Genomic DNA, 24018 nt, shown 5'->3' on the forward strand with positions numbered 1-24018 from the left:
GTGGGACTCGAACCCCATGAACCATGCCTGACCTGAGCCGAAGTTGGATGCTCAACTGACTGAGCCTCTCAGGCGCCCTGTAAATAATTTTCCCTTTAACAAATATGTATAGCCTACTGTGTGCAGGCATTGTTCTTATCAAGGATCTGAGGATGAGATGTGTTGAAGCTGGAATAAGCTCTAGCAAATGCCCCTTGTAGGAAGAAACAATTCTTCATCAGGGTAAGATGAGCTAGACTGGGTCAGGCAAAATGCTTGGGAGATCTCCCGTAGTCTTTTTTTTTTTTTTTTTTTTTAAATGTTTGCTTATTTTTGAGAGAAAGTCAGAGTAACAGTGGGGGAGGGGCAAAGAGAGAGGGAAACAGAATCTGAAGCAGTCTCCAGGCTCAAAGCCTGACGTGGGGCTCGAACTCACAAACGGTGAGATCATGACCTGAGCCAAAGTCGGACGCTTAACAGACTGAGCCACCCAGGTGCCCCTCCTGTAGTCTTTAGAGATGATACTGTCTTGTGTTTCACATGGTTTAGGAAACATCTTGCGTAATGGTACTCTTTGTGTGCCTTCCCAGACAGAATCTTTAATTTTTTTTCCACTCTGGCTGGCTTTGTCTCCAAAAAAAGTGGGAGATAAAGACTTTTGCTAATTGCTCCATTTTTCTCCTAATTAAAATACGCTACAGTTTAGAGTGATGGGGATATCAGTATGCTAGAGTAAGTAAAATAGAATAGGATTTCAGCCTGCCCTGATTTATGCTTTCTCAGTGTAGGGTGGTTAAAAACCACCAGTTCCCTTATGTTTTCAAGCATAAGCACCAGAATATACTACAAAGCTAACTGTGGTCTTTAGGTTCTGTGATGCTCTGGTGATGAATCAGCCTTCAAATGGTAATGGAGGCCCCTTAAATGGGCCCCAGGATTTCCTCAACCACCTTACCTTTAATTCAGCATGACTCTGTGAAGAAGTCATGGTGTAGAAGTGATTTTGAGGTAGTTCATTGTTCTGAAATTTCTTTGCCATTTTTTTCATTATTTGGATAAATAAGAGTTATCAATGCTTTCCGTAGTTTTTCTCTTTTACATTTTTACGAAAGTAAAAACAGAGTACAATTACTCTTTTTTTAAAGTGTTCATTTAAATTCCAGTTAGTTAACATACAGGGTAATGTTAGTTTCAGGCGTAGAATGTAGTGATTCACCACTTCCATGCATCTAGAACCCATCACGACAAGTGGCGCTCCTCAGTCCCCATCCTCTAGTCCCCCTCCTCACCTCCCCTCTGGTAACCATCAGTTTGTTCTGATAGTTAAGAGTCTGTTTCTTGGTTTGCCTCTCTCCCTCTTTGCTTTTCCCTATGCTCTTTTGTTTCTGAAATTCCACATATGAGTGAAACCATACGGTATTTGTCTGTTTTATTTTGCTTAGTACAATATACTCTAGCCCCATCCTTGTTGCACCCTTTAACATTTATTTGTTACTGTGAAAGCAGAACTGCAGTGTTTACGTGACTCACTATATACTGTCAGAATCAGCCTTTGATTTATAGACCTTCTAGAACCGAGGTCTCAAAATATGCTGTCTTACCCATAGTAAGATCTTAGCCATATCTTACCATATAGGAAATGTATTGTTTTACCTTTAATACTAAACTATAAGTGTCCTATATTTTTACTAAAACATCCAACTTAGACTTCATTTGATTTAAGCCTTCTCAATTTTGAAACAAAAGACTCAATTTACTCTGAAAAGGCACTGATTTACTCTTTCATGAATGGGAATCTGTCTGGAATCTTCTGACTCAGTGTGGTCTATGGACCAGCAGCATATGCATCACCTTTAGATGGTTAGAATATGCAAACTCCCTATTCTCCTCTCTCCAGTTATTGAATCAGAAGCTGCATCTTGACCAGAAACCCCAGTTAATTTGTGTGCATGCTAGGTTTGGAAATCACTGGATTTAAATCTATAAACCACACTAATTCTAGCTGAGATTGCTTTGAGGTTGGTGTCAGAACAGTTAATTGTAAATTCATCTACCTTCGATTTGGAGAAAAGATAAACCCAATAACTGTGAATGATTTGCGTAATCTGAAAATATTTAGAATGATAAAATTGCACAAGTTATATGAAGTCTGTGAGAAGTTAGAAATATTGGCAAGAAATAAGATAAAAATTATGCCAGAAAATACAAACCAAATGTTTGTGCAAAAGGCATTCTATAATGCATAGTATTGAGAAATTGAACATGAAAAACCTCGTGATACATGTGATATAGGCCTAATAGACAGAAAGCCAGAAATTAATCAGTGATAGATCACAGTGGTCACTGTTCCACTGCCAGTTTGATTTGTTAGAGATTTTCTTAAACGCAGAACCTAGCTGTGGCTTGTGTACTTTTCATGCAGTAAGTGACACCGAGTGCTGGAAAAATAAAAATAAACTCGAGAGTGTTAAGAGATGGATTAGAAGATTGATTACGACATAGGAAGAAAAGATTTATGAGGAAAGAGAAAAATAATTAAATGGGCAGCACTGTGCTCTAAAAAGAGGCTATGGAGAGATGGATATTTATCTAATGTTTCACTCATGCTGTTTCCTATAGTATCCATATGAAATTTGCAGAAATATTAGGACTGTAAGGATGCTGAGAAATATGTTACAGAGCAAAGCAGTATCAGCTGGAACTACTCAATTAAATTAGGAGCAATATCAAAGATTACATCTCAGAAAATTTTTCCTGGTTCATGACAAATGACCTTGAATGGATGACTTTATCCCTGAGAACTTTTGAAAGCTCTGTGGCCAAAGAATGGAAGATCATTTATTAAGTTGTTGAATTATCTTCCCAGGGAAATGACGGAATGCCATTCCTTGAAATTTCTAAATGTAGGGTGGAAAAAAATCAGGATGTTGCCTATGGGAACTCTTCTCTACTTCTGGCGCAGACCTGGTGATTGCTGAGTGATGTTTTTCTTCTACAGTATCTTTGATTATTGTTCATGATTACCATACACAGATACATTTTTTTTTCTTCAAGTTGGTATCTTATTTAAGTTAAAAAAAAAAAAGCCAGCTTCTAGAAAAACAGCTAGGGAATGTCAGTCATCTGCCCTCCTTGCTGTCTGCCTTCTTGGCAGAGATAGGCTACCTAGCATTCTTTTCTCATTTCTCGTTACTACGTAGTTCATCAAGAGATGCAATTTAGTATATATTAGATGTGAATTCATTTCCTATATTCTCTTCATTCAGAAAGCTAAAAAGAAAAGCCCCAAATATGCCTTGCCTTTTGGAGCCATTTGTCAAAATGAATACAGAAACTATGTATGAAACTCTTAAATGAAATCATGTAGTTCTTCAGAGAGTTTCATGATCCTTTTCACCAGGTGAAAACCCAGCTCATATTTGCCTAGGAGTAATGGTCCAAGAGCACTACATTTCCTTCACCTCCCTCTGTAGATTTTTTTCCCCAGTGATACATATCAGCTGAAAAGCAGAGCCAGAACCCCAGTTTCACTGGTCACAATTATTTAATATTCTAATTTATTACTTTACTTTTTCATGCTAATTCCTTCACATCCACATTTATATTATCTAGGAGATCTAGCTTAATATAGGTGCTGCTAAGGATAATTTATATCAAATGTGTTGCCTGGAGATATTAGATATATTTCATGTTGGTATGTAGGAAAATTTGCCAAACTTAAATATTAAGTCACATTAATTAAACTACATAACGTGTTCTGTAACATGAATTGTTTTTTTTGTTGACGGTATTTTCTAAATTATTGTATAATTTTATTGTTTATGACTTTGTACACCTTCTTTAGTTTGAAGAAATTCTATATATCTGTAGCCCAGAATTCTTACTCTTTTCCTTCTTGAAAGAGATCTAGACCTAAACAAAAAGGTTAAGATTACATTTCACTGTTGTGTCCATAATACAAAGATAACATTCTCCATATCCTGTTTTGTGAAAACGGCTCTAACAAATTGCCAGTATCTTGTATGTGCAAACAACAAATATTTCCAATATGAAAACTAATTGGGAAATAAAAATAAAATTGATGGGTTACAGTCTTCCTTTTTCTTCTCTTGTTTCCTGACTGATTAGACCTACCAAAGGGGACAGGGGGGAAAGTGCTCTTTGTTTCTAAATCCTTTTACTAGTGTCATATTGATTCTCTCCCAAGTATACCTTGTGGTCTCAGATGATCACATATTTTCATTTGTACTCAAATTGATACAGCACCTTGACTCATGGGTTGACATACACTGCTTGTACTGTGGTGACACTGCTCACCATAGACATTCCTGGGGTGGGGTATACCATGACTCTTCTGCATGAAACAAGAGAACAGGCTGTTTCACAACAGTGTTCTCATTCTTTGAAAAGTGATTATTGTTCCTCCCAATTGCCACCTTAAGTCTCCTCTGGTGTTGCTAAACGTTGCTCTTGACGTCTACAAGAATGCTTGAGCTCTTTTGTGTCTCTGCTGATGCAGAAAAAATATTCCTCAGCTGAGTATCAAAATATTCTACTGTTACACTACTTATAAGAAAAAAAATGTGTCTTATGATACATTTATGAAGTGTCTGAAAGAATACAAGGTGACCTGCCTGCACACCATTGCTTTGGTTCTCTTTCTTACCTTTGTATTCTCTCATCCCCCCTCCCTCTGTTTCAGCTAGCTGTGAGGTGGTTGGAACACAACTGCCATTACCAGTACATGGATGAGCTCCTGCAGTATATCCGCTTTGGCCTGATGGATGTGGATACTCTCCATACAGTTGCCCTGTCCCACCCCCTCGTCCAGGCAAGTGAAACTGCAACAGCTCTTGTCAATGAGGCCCTGGAGTACCACCAGAGCATCTATGCACAGCCCGTTTGGCAAACTCGCAGGACCAAACCGCGATTCCAGTCAGACACTCTATATATCATTGGTGGGAAAAAGCGTGAGGTCTGTAAAGTCAAGGAACTTCGGTACTTCAATCCTGTTGACCAGGAGAATGCTCTCATAGCTGCCATTGCCAACTGGAGTGAGCTGGCTCCCATGCCCGTGGGAAGGAGCCACCACTGTGTAGCAGTCATGGGGGACTTTCTGTTTGTGGCAGGAGGAGAAGTTGAGCATGCTAGTGGCCGGACATGTGCTGTGAGGACTGCCTGTCGCTATGACCCCCGCAGTAATTCCTGGGCGGAGATAGCACCCATGAAAAACTGCCGGGAGCATTTTGTGCTGGGTGCCATGGATGAATACCTCTATGCAGTTGGGGGTAGAAATGAACTGCGCCAGGTTCTGCCTACAGTTGAGCGATATTGCCCCAAGAAGAACAAATGGACTTTTGTGCAGTCCTTTGACCGATCCCTTTCATGTCATGCTGGATATGTGGCTGATGGTCTTCTTTGGATATCAGGTAGAACGTGCCTCATATGTTGGATTTATCAAAAAACACTTTTTCATTGTGGCATAAATTTAAAAGTCGAGTGTTGGTAGTTGTGGCCATGTTTAATTGAACCACTGAACCAAGGATGCCATTTTACCTAATTAACATTTATTACTGGAAACCTACTCTTTAGAGAGCAATGTAATTGGAAATAATTGAGCTTTCTGTGACTTTCTCAATGAGTAAAAATTCAAGGTGGAAATTAATGGCCCATCACATCCTTTTCTTACCAAACCTTCTATTGTTTAGATTGTCAGTTTTTGATACTCATGGATTGCTTTACACACCTTGTGGCTTGTCTAGATTCTTTGCCATTTTTTTTTTAACCACTCTGGGCTGCTTGACTAGGAGATGTTCCATCAAAGACAGGGCGGGCAAAGTAAAAGTTCAGTGAATCCATTTTGATGGGTATAGCAATAGGTATATATCCAGGTAGGAGCCATGTACATGGAGGGCAGAGATTTAAGTTATTGGCTAAGATATGTTTTTGTATTATCTGTGGATTATAGTTGTGCATACCATCCTAAATTCTTCATTCTTGTTTAATCTTCCATTCTTACCAATTATTTGGGTGTACTTATTATTTTAATTTACATTGTCTACACTTTTTTTAAGCCTTTTGATTATGAAAAAAGGAGACTAGTATAGTGAATCCCATGTACCCATGGCCCAATTTCAGTAGTAGTCCACTCACTGCCAGTCTTGTTTCATCCACAGCATATATTCCTGCAAACCCCTACTGGCTACCTTTTCACTGGTACAGAGGGAGTCTATGAGGCGTAAGTTATTAACATCACATTATCAACCTGTGTTTCCAATCCAATTCTTGAAAAGATCTAAACTCTTCTCCTTTGAAAGCGTTGCCCACTGGGGAGGAAAGTCCCATCACCTCTCAGAGGACACTCATTTTGTAACGCAGATGGAACTTGTTGAATTCCCATGTCCAGGACAAAGAGAAATAGGAATATAAGATAAAAAAAATTGATGTGCAAAAATATGGGTTTGGAATGTAAAGAAAACTCACAGGACCATCATGGAGTTACTTACGTTAAGGCCTCATGTCACTAACCCTAAATTCATTCCTGTAGGAATGTAACCTTTAACCAGTCAGCAATGAAATTCCTAGTCATTGCTGGAAATTTAACTGATAGTCCCCTGCCATTCCCTCAGGGAAGAAATCTCGCCTAAATAAGGTATTCCAAGCCACTAAATTTGTTTTAAGTTTATTTATTTTGAGAGAGAGAGAGAGAGAGAGAGAGAGAGAGAGAGAGAGAGAGAAAGAGAGCACATGCAAGGGAGGGGCAACTTAAATACTAAGAGTAACTTTGAGATGTTTGTATTTAGAAGACACAATCACTTTTTTTTAAGTCTGTATGTCTTAATCTTTTTCATGTATTTTACCCCCCTCCCCACTGGCAACCACCAGTTTGTTCTCTGTATTTATGATTCTGTGTCTGGTGTTTTTGTTTGTTCATTTGTTTTGTTTTATAGGGCTCACACATAAATGAAATTGTGTGGTATTTGTCTTTTTCAGACCTACTTTACTCAGCGTAATACACTTTAGGTCCATCTATGTTGTCACAAATGGCATGAGCTGATTCTTTTTTATGGCTGAGTAATATTCCATTTAGATTATTATAATAATTATATCTATATATATACACACATATATATTATATCACATCTTTATCCATTCATATATCATTGGACACTTGGCCTCTTCCATAATTTGGCTATTGAAAATAATGCTGCAGTAAACATAGGGATGCATATATCTTTTCCATAGTGTTTTCATTTGAGGGGGGGGTGGTAAATACCCAGTAGTGGAATTACTGGATCATGTTGTAGTTCTATTTCATATTTTTTTTTGAAGAACCTCCATACTGTTTTCCATAGTGTTTTCACCAGTTTACATTCTCACCAACAGTGCATGAAGGTTCCCTTTTCTCCACCTCTTTGACAACACTTGTTACTTCTTGTCTTTTTGATACTAGCCATTCTGGATGGTGTGAGTTGATATCTTAATGTGGTTTTGATTTCCATTTCCTTGATTATTAGTAATGTTGAGCATCTTTTCATGTGTCTGTTGGCCATGTATATGTCTTCCTTGGAAAAATGTCTTTTCAGGTTCTCTACCCTTTTTTAATTGGATTATTTATTTTCTTGGGGTTGAGTTGTGTAAGTTCTTTATATATTTCAGATATTAACCCCTTATAAGATATATGTTTTGCAGGTATCTTCTTTGATTCAGTAGGTTGTTTTTTGGTTTTTTGATGGTTTCGTTAAATGTGCAAAAGCTTTTTATTTTGATATAGTCCCAATAGTTTACTTTTGTTTCTCTTGCCTGAGGAGTCATATCTAGAAAAATACTGCTAAGACTGATGTCCAAGACATTACTGTCTGTTTTCTTTTATGAGTTTTATGGTTTCAGGTCTGACATTTAGGTCTTTAATGCATTTTGAGTTTTTGTGTGTGGTGTAAGAAAGTGGTCCAGTTTCATTTTTTCACATGTAGCTGTCCAGTTTTCCCAACATTGTTTATTGAAGAGACTGTCTTTTCCCCCATTGTATGTTCTTGCCTCCTTTGTCACAGATTAATTGACCTTGTGAGTATGGGTTTATTTCTGGGTTCTCTATTCTGCTCCAATGATCTATATGTATACTTTTGTGCCAGTACTGGACTGTTTTGATTACTCTAGTTTTGTAGTATGGTTTGAAATCTGAGATTGTGATACCCGCCCTTCCTCCCCCAGTCTTGTTCTTCATTGTTAGGATTGCTTTTGCTACCCAGGGCATTTTGTAGTTCCATACAAATGTTAGGATTATTTATCCTAATTCTGCAAAAATATGCTGTTGGTATTTTGATAGAGGTTGCATTAAATCTGTAGAGTGCTTTGGGTAGTATGGATATTTTCACAATATTTGCTTTTCCAATCGATGAGCATGGAGTATCTTTCCATTTGTTTGTGTCATCTTCAGTTTCCTGCATCAGTGTTTTATAGTTTTCAGAGTACAGGTCTTTTACCTCCTTGGTTAAATTTGTTCCTAGGGATTTTCTTATTTTTGGCACAATTGTAAATGGGATTGTTCTCTTAATTTCTCTTTTTGCTATTTATTAGTGTATAGAAATTCACCAGATTTCCATATATTGATTCTGAATTCTGCAATTTTACTGAATTCATTTATCAGTTCTAGCAGTTTTTGTAGTGGAGCCTTCAGGGTTTTCTACAAATAGTATGATGTCATCTGCAAACAGTGAAAATTTTACTTCTTCCTTACAAATTTGGATGCCTTTCATTTTTATTCTGGTCTGGTTGCTGCAGCTAGAACTTCCAGTATTATGGTGAATAAAATTAGTGAGAGTGGAAATCCTTGTCTTTTTCCTAATCTTAGAGGAAAAGCTCTCAGTATTTTCCCTTTAAGTATGATATTAGCTGTGGGTTTGTCATATATGGCCTTTATTATGTTAAGGTATGTTCGATCTAATCCTACTTTGTTGAGACGTTTTTTTTTTTTTTTTTATCATGAATGTGTTGTACTTTGTTAAATGGTTTTTCTGCATCTATTTAAATGATCATATGGTTTTTATTCTTTCTCTTATTGCTGTGATGTATCACATTGATTGATTTGCAAATGTTGAACCATTCTTCCATCCCAGGAATAAATCCCACTTGATTGTGATGAATGATTGTTTTATTAGTGTATTGTTGAATTTGGTTTGCTAACTTTGTTGAGGATTTTTTCATTTATGTTCCATCGAGATTTTGGCTTGTACTTCTCTTTTTTTGTGTGGTGTTTTTATTTGGTTTTGGTATCAGGGTAATGGTGGCCTCATAGAATGAATTTGAAGCTTTCTTCCTCTTCTATTTTTTGGAATAGTTTGAAAAGAATAGGAATCAACTCTTCTTTCAATGTTTGGTAGAATTCACCTGTGAAGCTGTCTGGTCCTGGAATTTTTTGTTTTTTGGGAGTTTTTTTTTTTTTTTACTGATACAGTTTCATTACTGGTAATGCATCCGTTCAAATGTTCTATTTCTTACTGATTCAGTTTTGGGAAGTTATATGATTATAGGAATTTATCCAGTTCTATTAGGTTGTCCAATTTGCTGGTACATAATTTTTCACCATATTCTCTTATAATCTTTCATATTTCTGTGGTGTTGGTTGTTATTTCTCCTCTTTCATTTCTGGATTTGTTTATTTGAGTCCTTTCTCTCTCTCTCTTTTTGTTGTTGTTGTTGATGTTGTTGTTTATGAGTCTGCCTAAAGGTTTGATCATTACAAAGAACCAGCTCCTAGTTTTGTTGATCTGTCCTATTTTTTTTTCTTTTTAGTTTCTATTTCATTTATGTCTGCTCTAATCTCTTGTTATTTCCTTCCTTTACTGTTTTTGAGTTTTGTTTGTTCAACTTTTTATAGCTTCTTTAGGTATAAGGTTAGGTTGTTTGAGATTTTCCTTGCTTCTTGAGGTAGGCCTGTAGTACTATAAACATCTTTCTTAGAACAGCTTTTGCTAGGGGTGCCTGGGTGGCTCAGTTGGTTAAGCGGCCGACTTCGGCTCAGGTCATGATTTCGCACTCCGTGAGTTCGAGCCCCGTGTCGGGCTCTGTGCTGACGGCTCAGAACCTGGAGCCTGTTTCAGATTCTGTGTCTCCCTTTCTCTGACCCTCCCCCGTTCATGCTCTGTCTCTCTGTCTCAAAAACAAATAAAGGTTAAAAAAAAATTAAAAAAAAGAACAGCTTTTGCTGTATCCCAAAGATTTTGGACCATTGGGTTATCTTTTTCATTTGTCTCTAAATATTACTTGATTTCATCTTTGATGTCTTAGTTTACCCATTCATTGTTTAATATCATCTTTTTCCATATTCTTTTCTTGTGATTGATTTCCAGTTTCATAGTATTGGGATTGGAAAAGATGCATGGTATGATGTTGATCTTTTTGAATTTGTTGAGACTTGGTTTGTGGCCTAACATGTGATCTATTCTAGATAATGTTCCATGTGCACTTGAAAAGAACATGAATTCTGCTGTTATGATGAATTGTTCTGAATGTATCCATTAGATCCATCTGGTCCAATGTGTCATTCAAAGCCACTGTTTCCATGTTGATTTTCTGTTTGGATGATCTATCCATTGATGTAAGTGTGGGACTTACTTACTATGTTGCATTGCTACAAAGTCCTCTAATATTTTGTATTACCATTGATTACTTTCTTTATGTTTGTTATTACTTGCTTTATGTGTTTAGGTGCTCTCCTATTGGGTGCATAAATATTTACAGTTGTTATATCTTCTTGTTGCATTGTTCCCTTTATAATTATATAGTGTCCTTCTTTATCTCTCATTACACTATTTTTTAAAAGTCTATTTTGTTTGATATAACTATTGCCTCCACAGCTTTCTTTTCACTTCCATTTGCATGATAAATGCTTTTCCATGCCTTCATTTTCAGTCTGCATGTGTTTTTAAGTCTGAAATGAGTCTCTTATAAGCTGCATATAGGTAGGTCTTGCTTTTTTATCCATTCTGTCACCTTATGTCTTATTAGTGTTTAGTACATTTACATTCAAAGTCATTACTGATAGATATGTTCTTATTGCCATTGTGTTACTTTTTTATGGTTGTGCTTATAGTTCTCTATTCCTCTCTTCTCATGCTCTTTTTTCTCCTGTTGAGTTTCTTTAGTGATACACTTGGATTTCTTTCTGTTGGTTTTTTGCATAACTCTTACTGGTTTTTGATTTGTGGTTACCATTAGGTTTGTATATAACATTTTATGCATACAGCAGTCTATATTAAGTTGATGGTCGCTTCAGTTTGAATGTATTTTTTACTCTCCCCTCTTCATGGTTTAGGTATGTATATGGTGTCATACTTTATATATTTTTATTTTGTGAATCCCTTGACTAGATTTTTATAGATACACATAATTTTACTCCTTTTGTGTTTCCTACTCTTCTTACTCCTACTTATGTGCTTTCCTTTCCATTCAAAAAGTCCTCTTTAACATTTCATGTAGGGCTGGTTTAGTCATGAATGCCTTTAACTTTTGTTTGGGAGACTCTTTATCTCTCCTTCTATTCTGAATGATAGCCTTGCTGGTAGAATATCCTTGGCTGCAGGGTTTTTTTCCCTTCAGCACTCTGAATATTTCATGCTACTCCCTTCTGGCCTGCAAAATTTCTGCTGAAAAATCACTTGACAGCCTTAGGTTTCCCTTGTCTATAACTGTTTTCTTTTCTCTTGCTGCTTTTTAAAAATTTATTTATTTTGAGAGAGAGAGGGAGAGAAAAGAGAGATTGAGAGAGAGAGAGAGAGTATGTGCTTTAGCAGGGGAGGGACAGAGAGAGAGGGAGAGAGAGAGAATCCCAAGTAGGCTCCACAGTGTCAGCATGGAGTCTAACATGGGGCTCAAACTCACAAATTGTGAGATCATGACCTGAGCTGAAATCAAGAGTTGGATGCTTAACTAACTGAACCATCCAGGCACCCCTCTCTTGCTGCTTTTAAAATTCTCTCTTTATCACTAGTTTTTGCCATTTTAATTACTATGTGCCTTGGTGTAGACCTCTTTGGGTTGAATTTGTTGGGGGCCTTCTGTGGCTCCTGGATCTGGATTTCTGTTTCCTTCCTAAGATTTGGGAAACTTTTAGCTATTATTTCTTCAAATAAATTTCCTGCCGCCTTTTCTCTCTCTCCTCCTTCTAGGATCCCTATAATGTGAATGTTATTATACTTGATGATGTCAATTCCAGTCTGTTTTCATTTTTTTCCACTCTTGTTCCTCTCATTGATTTCCATTACTCAGTTGTTCATTACTCACTGATCTGTTCTTCTGCTTCCTCTAGTTTACTATTTATTCCATCTAGTGTAAACTTGATTTCAATTATTGAGTTATCTCTGATTGGCTCTTTTTAATGTTTCCTCTTTGTTAAGGGTTTCACTGAGGTCCTCTACTCTTCTCTAGTTGAGTGAGTATCTTTATGACCATTACTTTAAATTCTCTGTCAGGCATATTACTTATCTCTGTTCTGTTTATGTCTCTTGTTGTGATTTTCTCCTGTTCAAAAGAACAGGACATATTACATCTTGGACATATTACTCTCTCTCCTCATTTTGTGTAATTCTCTGTGTCTATTTCTATGTGTTAGGATAGTCAACTACATCTCTTGTTTTTGAAAGTAGTGACCTAATGAAGAAGAGGTCCTGTAGTGCCCTGCAGTGCAGTATCCCGTTTACCAGAACCTGGCACCTTAGGAGTGTCTTGAAAGTATTGATGTATGTGCCCTGCTCTTGTGGCTCTGTTGCATTTTCCTTCCATCCAATCATCTGCAATGACTCTTTTTGCCTATTGTGGGCAAGGTTTGTTTCTTATGTTTTTTTTTTTTTTTCTTTTTCTTTTTTATTTTTTCCAACGTTTATTTATTTTTGGGACAGAGAGAGACAGAGCATGAACGGGGGAGGGGCAGAGAGAGAGGGAGACACAGAATCGGAAACAGGCTCCAGGCTCTGAGCCATCAGGCCAGAGCCCGACGCGGGGCTCGAACTCGCGGACCGCGAGATCGTGACCTGGCTGAAGTCGGACGCTTAACCGACTGCGCCACCCAGGCGCCCCTGGTTCTTATGTTTTTAGTGAACCAGTGTGGGGCTGTTGTTGGATTAACTTGAGTTAGACCAGGCATTGGCCAGAGATGCAGTATTACCAAACTGCAGGGGAACGTGGGAGTGGAGTGCATGGTGCCACCAAGGTTTGTGCTGGTGGGAGGGAACATGCAGCTTCCTCCACAAGGCAGGCTGGGATGAGTGGGTGGACCCAGAGAAGCATTCAAGGGTAGGCCAGATCATGTTAGCAAGGTTTGTGTTGTTCTCCTGCGGGAGGGGACCTGGAACTGAGGCATGAGTGGGGGGTGTGTCTGCATGACAACACAGGGGTAGGGTGTGCTTTTAGCAAGTTAGGTGTAGAATTTTGGTACTGCCCTGGTTCTAGGAGGTGTCCATGTGGGATGGGGAGAGAAATGGTGGTGCCTGCCAGCTCTTTTTTTTTCCTGGAGAAGTCTCCCAATGATCCCTATCCCTCTAGCTGCACTCTGAGATTAATAAGAAATCTCTCTCCTGTATACCCCAGGTATTTTTCAAACTGCTGCTTCTATGCTATATCTACATGGACCTCTTTGTTGTGTTGTCTCCCTAATGTGGGGACTCAGTTTCCTCTCACCTTCCCAGCCCACAAGACTGCTGGTTTTTTTAAAAATTCTGAGTTTTAAACTCCTCTGATTGTAAGATTGTGTGCATTTCATCCCCTCTGCTTTTCAAAGCCAGACACTATGGAGATTCATCTTCCCTATGCAGGCTTCCTTATGAGAGTCTTTTCTTTCCCCTCTCTGGGCTGTGGAGTTCCTCTCTTCTGCAGACAGTTCTGTAGGCCTATTTAGCTCTCAATTGCATCTCTGCCCTTCCTACCATCTTTGAAGTGGCCTCTTCTCTACATTTAGCTGCAGAGAGTATGTACTGCCATCTTTGGGTCATTTGGGGAATTATTTACACTTGAGAGGGTTTTATCTAGTTGTACTGCAGGACGAGGTGAGTTGAGGTTCCTCCTGAGATGACAGACCATCTTCTTCAGAAGTCCTGATCATACGGTTATTATTTTTATTTTCTTAATGTGATGTATCATGTTGATTGATTTGTGGATATTGAACTGTCCTTGCGTCCCAAGAATAAATCCCACTTGATTATGGTGAGTGATCCTTTTAATGTATTGTTGGATTTGGTTTGCTAATCTTTTGTTGAGGAATTTCGCATCTACCTTCATCAGGGATATTGGCCATAGTTTTCTTTTTTTGTAGTGTTTTCATCTGCTATTGGTATCAGGGTAATGCTGGCTTCACAGAAAGAAGTTGAAAGCTCCCTTTCCTCTTCTATTTTTGGAATAGATTGAAAAGAATATATATTAACTCTTCTTTAAATGCTTGGTAGAATTCATCTGTGAAGCTATCTGGTCCTGGACTTTTGTTTGTTGGGAATTTTTTGATAATTCAGTTTCATTACTAGTAATTTGTCTGTTTGGATTTTCTGTTCTTCCGGAATTCAGTTTTGGAGGATTATATGTTTCTAGGAATTTATCTGTTTTTTTCTAGGTTGTTCAATTTGTGGTCATACAATTGTTCATAGTTGTTTCTTGCTATCCTTTGTATTTTGATGATGTTGGCTGTTACTTCTCCAGCTTTATTTCTGATTGTATTAATTTGAGTTCCTCTCTATTCTCTTCTTGATGAGTCTGTCTAAAGGCTTATTATCAATTTTGTTTATCTTTTTGAAGAACCATCTCATGGTTCCACTGATCTTGTCTGTTATTTTTTTAGTCTCTGTTTCAGTTACTTCCATTCTGATCTTTACTGTTTCCTTCCTTCTATTAACCTTGGACTTTGTTCTTATTTTTCTAGTTCTTTTAGGTGTAAGGTTGGGTTGTTAATTTGAAATTTTTTTGTTGTTTGAGGTATGCCTGTATCACTATAAACTTCCCTCTTAGAATTGTTTTTGCTGCATCCCAAAGATTTTGGATTGTTGTGTTTTCATTTTCATTTGTCTCCATGTATTTCATTTTCTCTTTGATTTCTTCATTGACCCTTTTTTTTGTTCATTTAGTAGCATATTGTTTAGCCTTCATGTGTTTGTGTTTTTTCCATTTTTTTCTTCTTCTAATTGATTTCTAGTTTCATTGTGGTCAGAAAAGGTACTTGATCTGATTTTAATCTTCTTAAATTTATAGAGATTTGTTTTATTGCCTAATGCGATCTCTCCTGGAGAATGTTCCATGTATACTTGAAAATAATTTATATTCTGCTTTTGGTTGGGATGTTTTGTATATATCTGTTGAGTCCATCTGGTCTAATGTGTCATTAAAAGACACTGTTTCCTTATTGATTTTCTGTCTGGATGATTTATCCATTGATATAAGTGGGAGAAGCAATCACCTTTAAGTAAATCTTGAAGACTTCTCAGCTTCCTTCAATAATCTTCTCTAGTTGTTTAACATCTGCTCTGACAAAATTCTCCCTTGCATTTAAATTAAATTCATTTGTATTCTGCCCATTTTTCCTTCTGCTGTCCTCAATAACCAGGGAGACAGCCACAGTCTTAGCTTCTCTGGATAATGTCTCAATTATTGGCAATTTATTGATTTTCATTGAAGAAATGTAGCTCCTGTCAGTATTTAACTGTTCTGTAATTAATGAATGAAGTTAGGAATAGGACTAAGGAAGAGGATAAATGAGATAGATCCAATAATTACTGGTCTTATATACCAAATAAACTTTAGATATTTGTACATTAGTGTGTCTAATAGATATATTTAGATAAGAACTTCGTTTGTCTGGTGAAATACTCCCTTTTGTTTAAGTGTATATTTCAATAGTTAAGAAAATAACCACCAGGACTATATCTTGTTGGCTTTGCTGAAGAAATTTCAAACTTGGCTACAAATGAGCCTTTGCTAACAGAAGGAAGAGATCTGTACTCGCCTAGGATAACAAAACAGTGATGGATGGCTGAAATCAATGTAATTTATATTTTCTTCCAATTTACATTCCTTCCATTGACTCAGTTTCCATATGTTGTTAATGCATTTCTAAGTTTTATATGAATTTCTCACAAATATTTTAATAAATATTTCCTATTTTCTTAGCTATTAAACTATCTTTTTAAAAAATGCTGCAGTTTGCCTTACATATTCTTAAAGGTCTGACTACTTTATCTTTATCTACTTTATCTACTTTATCTTCTTTAGTGAGGCCTTAGAAAAACACAGAAGCTCATTCTAGACTGGCTAGATCTATCATCCTGGTATCAAGCTGATTTCTCTTTCAATATGGGTCTGTATGTTTCCTTTTCCATTTTATTAAAAGTATCAGCTTATTACCTATATTGCTCTATCACTTGGTTTTGCCCCTACTGTGAAAGGAAATACATTTTCTTTGTTTTTCTTTTGCACTAATGTATGCTGCCTGTGTTAACCATACTTAATGAAAACAATCCCAATTTTTTCAGGTTTGTTTCTCCCCACTGTGTACTTGAGATGAAAAACTCACTTCCCAGTATACAGTACAATACCTTTAATTGAAAAGAAAAGGAAATCACCAGTGACACTTCTAATACCTTCAATCGTCTGCCTCTTTCCTCAGGACCAGCTTGTCATAAATCAATTGTGAATCTAACCATGGATAGGGAGGGGTACTAGATTAAAAAAACTAGGTATACCCCTTAAAAAAACAAGGCAGGTATATGTCGCCCTATCACAGATCTAGAAGTGTTACCCAGATTTATTGTTGCAAATAAAAATATTTGACTCTATTCCTTATCCTTTACCAAATAATCAAGTATTTCTAATTTAATTGATGGGGGATTAGGTCATTGCCATCTTCCTGGTTGTTTGCAAGCTTTGCCTGAGTTGTAGGAAGTACAGATTTTAGAATGTGGATTTTAGGGGCTTATTTCTGTTCCATAAAACACAAAGTGAATGTTTCTTTAGAGATTCAGTATTTCTAGTGTGCTCACTCCCTCTCCATACTCCCTCCCTTTTCTCTGTCCATTTTGGGGTCAGGACACCTTGAAACCTGTCCATGGTTTTTAAAATGAGACAAGCAGAGATGAATTCAGAAAAGCAGGCTGTATGGATATGCCCATTAGCATTTAATTTAAGATGTTAGAGATAGTCAAATTTTACAGGCTCCTGTAGCATTTGACACTGTGACCCAATTCACAAATGCTCCACATCATTTCTACTTGAAATTCACAATACTGAAGCAAAAGGAACATTAAATATCCTGCAGTTGTGCTTTAAAAGGTATGTTTTCCATTGTGAGATATTGTTTGTGAACTACTAAAAAGATCCCTTTTTGTGAGTGAAAATTAATCCTGAGCTCATCTTGCAGAACAGCTTACCTTTTCGTTTTTGTCAAATGGCACCAAGATAATGGGAAGCTAACCACAAAAGTAGTGCTTTCAAACTGTAAAAATAAGACAAATGCTACTGTATTTACTCAAAAGCAGTATTTAGTGCTTTCCTGATTCTCTTGGTGAATGCTACATCCTTATTAAGTCTTGTGCTGGTTCCTAGATAAATAAGATTAATTCAGCAAACACACTTCCTACCCTCTAGGAGCTGACAATCAAAAGAGCTTTTCAGATATTTCATTAATGAAAGAACATTTGTTAAAGCTTCTTTCTTTAACTCCCTAGAAGATATGTTTATTTTCATCTTGATTAAATTTATATGAAGCTTGCATTGCCCCATTTTAAATAACTTTAATTTATTCAGACCTACTAGAGGGACTTTGGATTTCTAATACTCATTAAAATTAGAACAATGTAAAATTTCATAAACATTTTTTAAATGCTGTAGCTTTAGCTTTTCTCTATCTTTGTAAATATTATTTTACTCTCATCCAAAAAATTACATATAAAACATTGGGAATTAACAGGGGATGCAGTGGAGGCTGGCTTATGGTGTCCTGAGGTCACAGAGCATGTGAAACTTCTCACCAACCAAGAGACCCTGAGTTAGTTTCCTAACCACCCTTAGTCTTCTATCAGGGTAGTGTGGAGTGACAAAGAATGAGACACAGGTCCTGCACTGGGACTCAGTGTAGTAGAGGGAACAGACTCAACAGATAATTCTAGTATAGTGTGGATATATGTGATGATAGAAGTCTTTCCTGGGGACAGAAGTAGGGCAAAGCAGGGGGTACTTCATGCAGGTTTCACAAAGGTTCACAGCACCTTCTTCCTAACTTGGCCTTAGGTCCACTGGGCTGCTTCCCATTTACTCATTAACCCCTCCCTGTCATCATGAGCGGGCTTCATGATCCAATCATTTCAATAATTCTCCTGCCCTCTGGCAAGCACTCACTCTTGAACAAACCCAGGGGTCCAATTGTCTGTGCCTGTGCCCAGGCAGCTGAACCCTATGGGAAGAAGCCAGTTGACAGGAGAGCTTTGTGTGGGATCTACTCAGCTCGCTAAGCCCTCCCTGTACCCCACGCTAGTGTCCCTCCACGCCTCCGCAGACCCAACTCACTCCGCTGTAGCTTTAACTCAACCACCCTTCACTGGCTAGAACCAAAACCTCTGCCCCTCAGACTCAGAGACAGAACCTTTTCTTCTGCTTTTCAGAACAAATGTACGAGAGGAGAGTCTCACAGCAAGATGAGATAAAATGAGGCAGTGGAGAGTGTAAGGAGACAGATGGGCAAGAGCTGGACTGGAAAAGGGCCAAGGCGGAAAGTTGGGAGATGCTAGTGAGGAGGGTGCAGAGGAGGGGTCTGAGGAAGGAGCCTGAGAATGTGGGATGGGCAAGGTCAGAGGACAAGTGTTAACGAAATCAAACCAAAAAAGAAAGGGCGTGGTGAGAGGTGTCCAATACTGTTGGGACATCAAGGTCCAGAATATTTCTCTGCAATTTTCTCTCAGAAACTACTTGGTAATTTCAATGAAAGTAGCTTTAGGGGAGTAGAAGAAAGTGAAAGCTAGAATGCAGTGGTTTAGGGTGTGAAAGAGGAGTGAGGAAGTACAAACTGCAGGTATAGGCCAGAAGTCGGGATATCACCTAGAGCTCACTTCCTGAATCCGAGCTTGCCAGACAACATTCTGATTATTATCCTCTGCCTACTGGGAGAGGATGTGCTGTTTCTAGGTACACACATATTTCAGCCCATGTGACAGCCACGGTTTTTCTTTTTTTCTTTTTTTAAGTTTATTTATTTTGACAGAGAGAGAGAGAAACACATAGAGGAGGGGCAGAGAGAGAGAGAGAGAGAGAGAGAGAGAGAGAGAATCCCAAGCAGGCTCCACAGCATCAGCACAGACCCTGTTAGGGGTTCAAACTCATGACTGTGATATCACGACTGAGCCAAAACCAAGAGTCAGGTACTTAACTGACTGAGCTACCCAGCTGCCCTGCTACATTTTTTAATTATAAATTAATACACAGCATTTTGGCTTTAGGAAGAAAAAGGAGAATAGGAAGGGAACAAAAGGATGACAGTTTGGCTGAGAGAAAAGAGAGTAGCTAGAAGAGGAAATCCAGTGTCAAAGGAAGGAACTCTTTAAAGGACACAAGTGCATTAAGCAAATTGGTAGATAAGGGAAAGGAGAGAGCGAAATAGAAGGGGACAGGAATGGGGCATTCTTTGGTTAGTAAAGGCTGAGAGCACCTCCTGGGTACCAGGAATGGTGATGAATGGTAATAAGTCCATGGGATACCACAGGAGGAGGGGTTTGGGAGGGGTTCTGTCTTGGACAGGAGAAGAGGAAACCCCTCAGACTCTAAGCCTGGAGGGCAGGAGATGATGCGAGATGTGGACCTAAGTCAGCTCCCAGATGAGGGGCAGCAACCTGAGGAGGTTCCTTGTCGATCGAGTCAAGTGAGAGACAAGGTTGTCTGTCGAGGTTGTGTGGTGTCAGGACTAGTGTAGAGCATCTGAGGGAGGTGGCCTTGGGTGGAAAAAAGCCTCTGAGAGAAAACAGAGGGAATGGACATGTTTTAAAAATTGTCAGAGCTCATACCAAGGTTGGAAACCACAAAATTGTGGTGGCCCAGTTTGTAAATTTCTGTCCTAGTTTTTGGTGGTATTCAGCAGAGAATTGGAGAGGGCAGATCCTTGGATTCACTCAAGATGGAAGGTTTTTAGGCTGGGAATGGTCCAAAGGATCCTATCGGAAGGGGTTCAGCTTGTTGGGTTAGGTGAGTGTGAAGGACGTAAGGTTTGCTTGAGGGAGGACAAAGTGAGTTATTCAAGTAAGTACATGAGAGAGTGTCTGTTTTTTGTTTTTTTTTTTAATTTTTTTTTTCAACGTTTATTTATTTTTGGGACAGAGAGAGACAGAGCATGAACGGGCGAGGGGCAGAGAGAGAGGGAGACACAGAATCGGAAACAGGCTCCAGGCTCTGAGCCATCAGCCCAGAGCCCGACGCGGGGCTCGAACTCACGGACCGCAAGATCGCGACCTGGCTGAAGTCGGATGCTTAACCGACTGCGCCACCCAGGCGCCCCGAGAGAGTGTCTGTTAACCCTGCAGGCAGCTTCCATGTGAGGAAACCATCTGCCTGATATAGGTTTGGAGCTTGATAATGTGGCATTATCAACTTAAAAGTTCCTAGTGACCTGGAATGTCCTCTAAGAATGAAATCCTCTTTGTTGCTTTAGATTCTCACAAACCGTCTGTCTCTAGCACTTACTTTTTATCTTCTCTTTTCACTTCTGCCCCTGCCTTTACCATTCCCCATCTGAAAAAGATAAAAACGAAACCACTGCAGTGTTGTACTGAGATGAAGCCAACAGAAATGTCCATTCTACAATGATTTTAAAAGAGCTAAAAGGAAAAAAAAATTTAATAAAAGAGCTAAATGGCTTGAAGAAAGCAAATCAGATCACTTACATTCTCCAGAATAATTAACAAAGGTTTTAGCCTAAATGGACTTCCCTTTATTCTAAAGAAGTAGCATTTTATTTACCCTCACATTGCTGCTCAGAAGATGAGGCTTAAAGATGCTAAGTGATTTTCACAGATCACGCAACTGGTATTTGATAAAGTTGGAATTTGATCTCTGTGTCTCTGGTTTTTGAAAACCATGCTTTTCCCAAGAAACTAAACAATACAGTTGTTTATCACTACAACAAAGATCTCAAAAACAGATGCTTACATTATAAAAAGAATTCCAAAATGATACAACTGAAAGTAAAAGATACACTGAAAAATCATCATACCCAGATATTTGTTTAGATCAACAATGATTTGATTATTTTTAATTGTTTAATTGACCACTTTTCTCAGGGCACAAGACTTGAGCCACATAACGTCTACCTTCTTGTGGAGAGAACAGCCTTTGTTTAGGCGATCCATTTGTGTCTGTCTAGATGGATCTAAAAAAGGGTAGCGTAAAGGGGAGCCTAAGTGGCTCTCGTGGGTTAAGTGTCCAACTTCGGCTCAGGTCCCGATCTCGTGTTTTGTGGGTTTGAGCCCCGTATAGGGGCTTTCTGCTTTCAGCATAGAACCCACTTCAGATCCTCTGTGCCCCTCTCCTGTGCCCCTCTCTCTGTGCCCCTCCTCTCTCTCTCTCTCTCTCTCTCTCTCTCTCAAAAATAAACATTAAAAAAAAGGTAGAATAGTGAGCTGAATTGCTTACCTAAGAATATGGGAAATATGTCATTTTCTTTGTTCCCAAGAGGAGAGAAGAAGGTTAAAGCTACATCATGGAAATGGGCAATGGCTGAAGAATCTGGTTGATGGCAGGACAGGGATAAAAGATCCAACAAGAGGCACACCTGGGTGGCTCAGTTGGTTGAGCGTCCAGCTTTGGCTCAGGTCATGATCTCATAGTTTGTGAGTTCGATCCCCATGTCGGGCTCTATGCTGACAGCTCAGATCCTGGAGCCTGCTTCTGATTCTGTTGTCTCCCTCTCTCCCCCTTCCTCACTCGTGCTCTGTATCTCTGTCTCTCAAAAATAAATAAACATTAAAAAAAAAACATTAAAAAAAAAGATCCAACAAGAACGTAGCAAGCCAGGACACCAGAGACTGGTAGAGGTGACCTTGAGAGCTTAACCCTGCTTGGACCATGCAGAAATCTTTGGAGGCAGGATTACAGCAATCTATAGAATGAGTAATTGGGAGTTAGAGACAATATTATTGATATTCTGAAGGGCAGCTAACATCTGCACTGTGGTAGATATTACCCTTCATTTATTATTTCATTTATTTTAAATAATACATGGTGCATTACTTACATGTTTTGGGTCACAAGTTTATATCTGTTCACTCTAGGTGACATAAATATAATTTGTATTTTCAAGTGCCTCAACCCTTTATAGATATTTTGTAAATTTGAGACTTCCTTTACAGATTTTGAGTCTATTCATTACCTATCCATTTGTGTGGTTTCTTCAAGTGTGACAGAAATAATAAGGATAATAGTTTTAATTTAATGCATGGATTAAGTATGCTCCTATTCAAGATGCTAATTTAGTAGAAATATTCTTGGCTTTAATTGTTCAGGTAGCATTATAAACACTAAAAATATGGACAGTCTAATGTGAAAAAAATAGATAATAAGAAAGTATTCTTAATGTAAATATTATTTATCATAAATATACCCATGGTGTCCCTATTTTTAGGGACTAGTAATGAGTTTGGTTCTATTTAAAAAATGACTAATATGAACTCACACTAATGCCAGTCATTCCTTTGATAATTAGACTATAAGTGTGAAGTTTTAGTTTTTTGAGAATTAGAGCAAACATATGGAGGAGAAGCTTTACCATTAAAGGAAAAAGCCTTTGGTACCTTATAAACCAGCCAGTAATTCTAGTAATTGGAACAAAAATAAGAAATCTGTTTCAGACTACAAAATTCATTTATCTATTAATTCAATATTCTGTACTTCGTTATTTTTTCAGTATTCCATATATACTCGTTTGTACTTTTTTATGGAAAAGATAAGAAATTTCCATAAATAAATGACTACAGTGCTATAGTAAACTTCCTCTGTGGATTGCCTGTATACCATGCACTCTGTAAGACTATACCAAACCTGTAAGACAGAGATCGTCATCTCTAGTTTGCATATGAGGAACCTGAGCCTGGTTGTGTTAAATCCTCCCCCCAAGGATAGAGTCATAAAGGAACCTCTGTGGGGTTGATGCCACATCCTGTCCGGAAACTAACCCGCTAGTCTAGCATAAAGCTGGGCACTCAGGCCTCCGGGAGAGTAGCAGAGAACTTAGATGGTTTTCCACAATCCTCAGTCGGCTGGCAGAGTTCCAGCCTGGAGTGTCTTTCCTGACAGCATGGACACATTCAGTTCTTTGCATCCCGCTCTGTCCTAGTAAGGGTACCGCTCTGTCCGCTCTGTCCTCGTAAGCGTACCAGTGCTGTATTATGTACCATAGGTTTCTGCTAAAGCGTGTAGTATAGGACTCTATATCAACAGATGTATTTTCTGTCCTTGAAAAAAAAAATAGCAGAGCCACCAGACTTGACCTATCCTGACCAATGCATACTAAGAGCTGTTTTTCTAAACACACTATTCTGTAGACATTGTTAGTCTTGACCAGTTCTTGCTTTTGAGCGCAATGAGTTTGGGAGTCAGTGAATTCCAGCAGTGGAGGCAAAAGTTGCTTGTTTGGCACTCACCTGTCATCCTTTCTCTGGTATGCATTCATCCATTTGTCACAACGTTTTGTGAGGAGCCGAACAGGGAAGCTTAAGAAAAATGCTTTACTCTTGTCTTGATGATAGAAAGCATTTCTCATTGCTGGTAGCATGGTGGTAACTTTTCATTCCTTCTGGCAGTTTTTAAAGACTTATTTGACTTTGGGGGAACCTGCAGTATATCTTTAAGTCACAGTTCAAAAGTATGAGACAGGGCTGTTCATTTTCAATTTTGGCTGAAAAGTCTTAACTTCGACTGTGGCACTTCAAAGTTAGGGAAAACTTGGCTTTAAAAATGGATGCTGATACGAGATGGCATATTTAATGACAAATGTATCTATAGAAAGCTGTTAAGATGCAGATTATCCCCCCC

At 38.3% G+C, this 24018-nt stretch overlaps 1 protein-coding gene across 13 annotated transcripts in view; it reads left to right on the forward strand.

Annotated features, from left to right (window-relative positions):
* The window catches only part of KLHL32 (kelch like family member 32), a 246291-nt gene that overhangs the window by 177950 nt on the left and 44323 nt on the right, over window positions 1-24018 (forward strand). For 8 of the 13 annotated variants that reach the window (XM_086707456.1, XM_086707454.1, XM_086707459.1 and 5 more), the window contains one exon: window positions 4682-5408. The exons of 2 other annotated variants lie outside the window; for them this stretch is intronic. In XM_086707456.1, coding sequence (XP_086563582.1) covers window positions 4682-5408 — 727 coding nt within the window. Of the gene's footprint in view, window positions 1-4681; window positions 5409-24018 lie in introns of those variants that run through there. 3 more of the 13 variants (XM_086707464.1, XM_086707463.1, XM_086707465.1) reach the window with 2 other exon arrangements.

The sequence above is a fragment of the Puma concolor genome, chromosome B2 (assembly GCF_028749965.1).
Source record: "Puma concolor isolate L17-30 chromosome B2, mPumCon1.1.hap2, whole genome shotgun sequence".
Classification (NCBI taxonomy): Eukaryota; Metazoa; Chordata; class Mammalia; order Carnivora; family Felidae; genus Puma; species Puma concolor.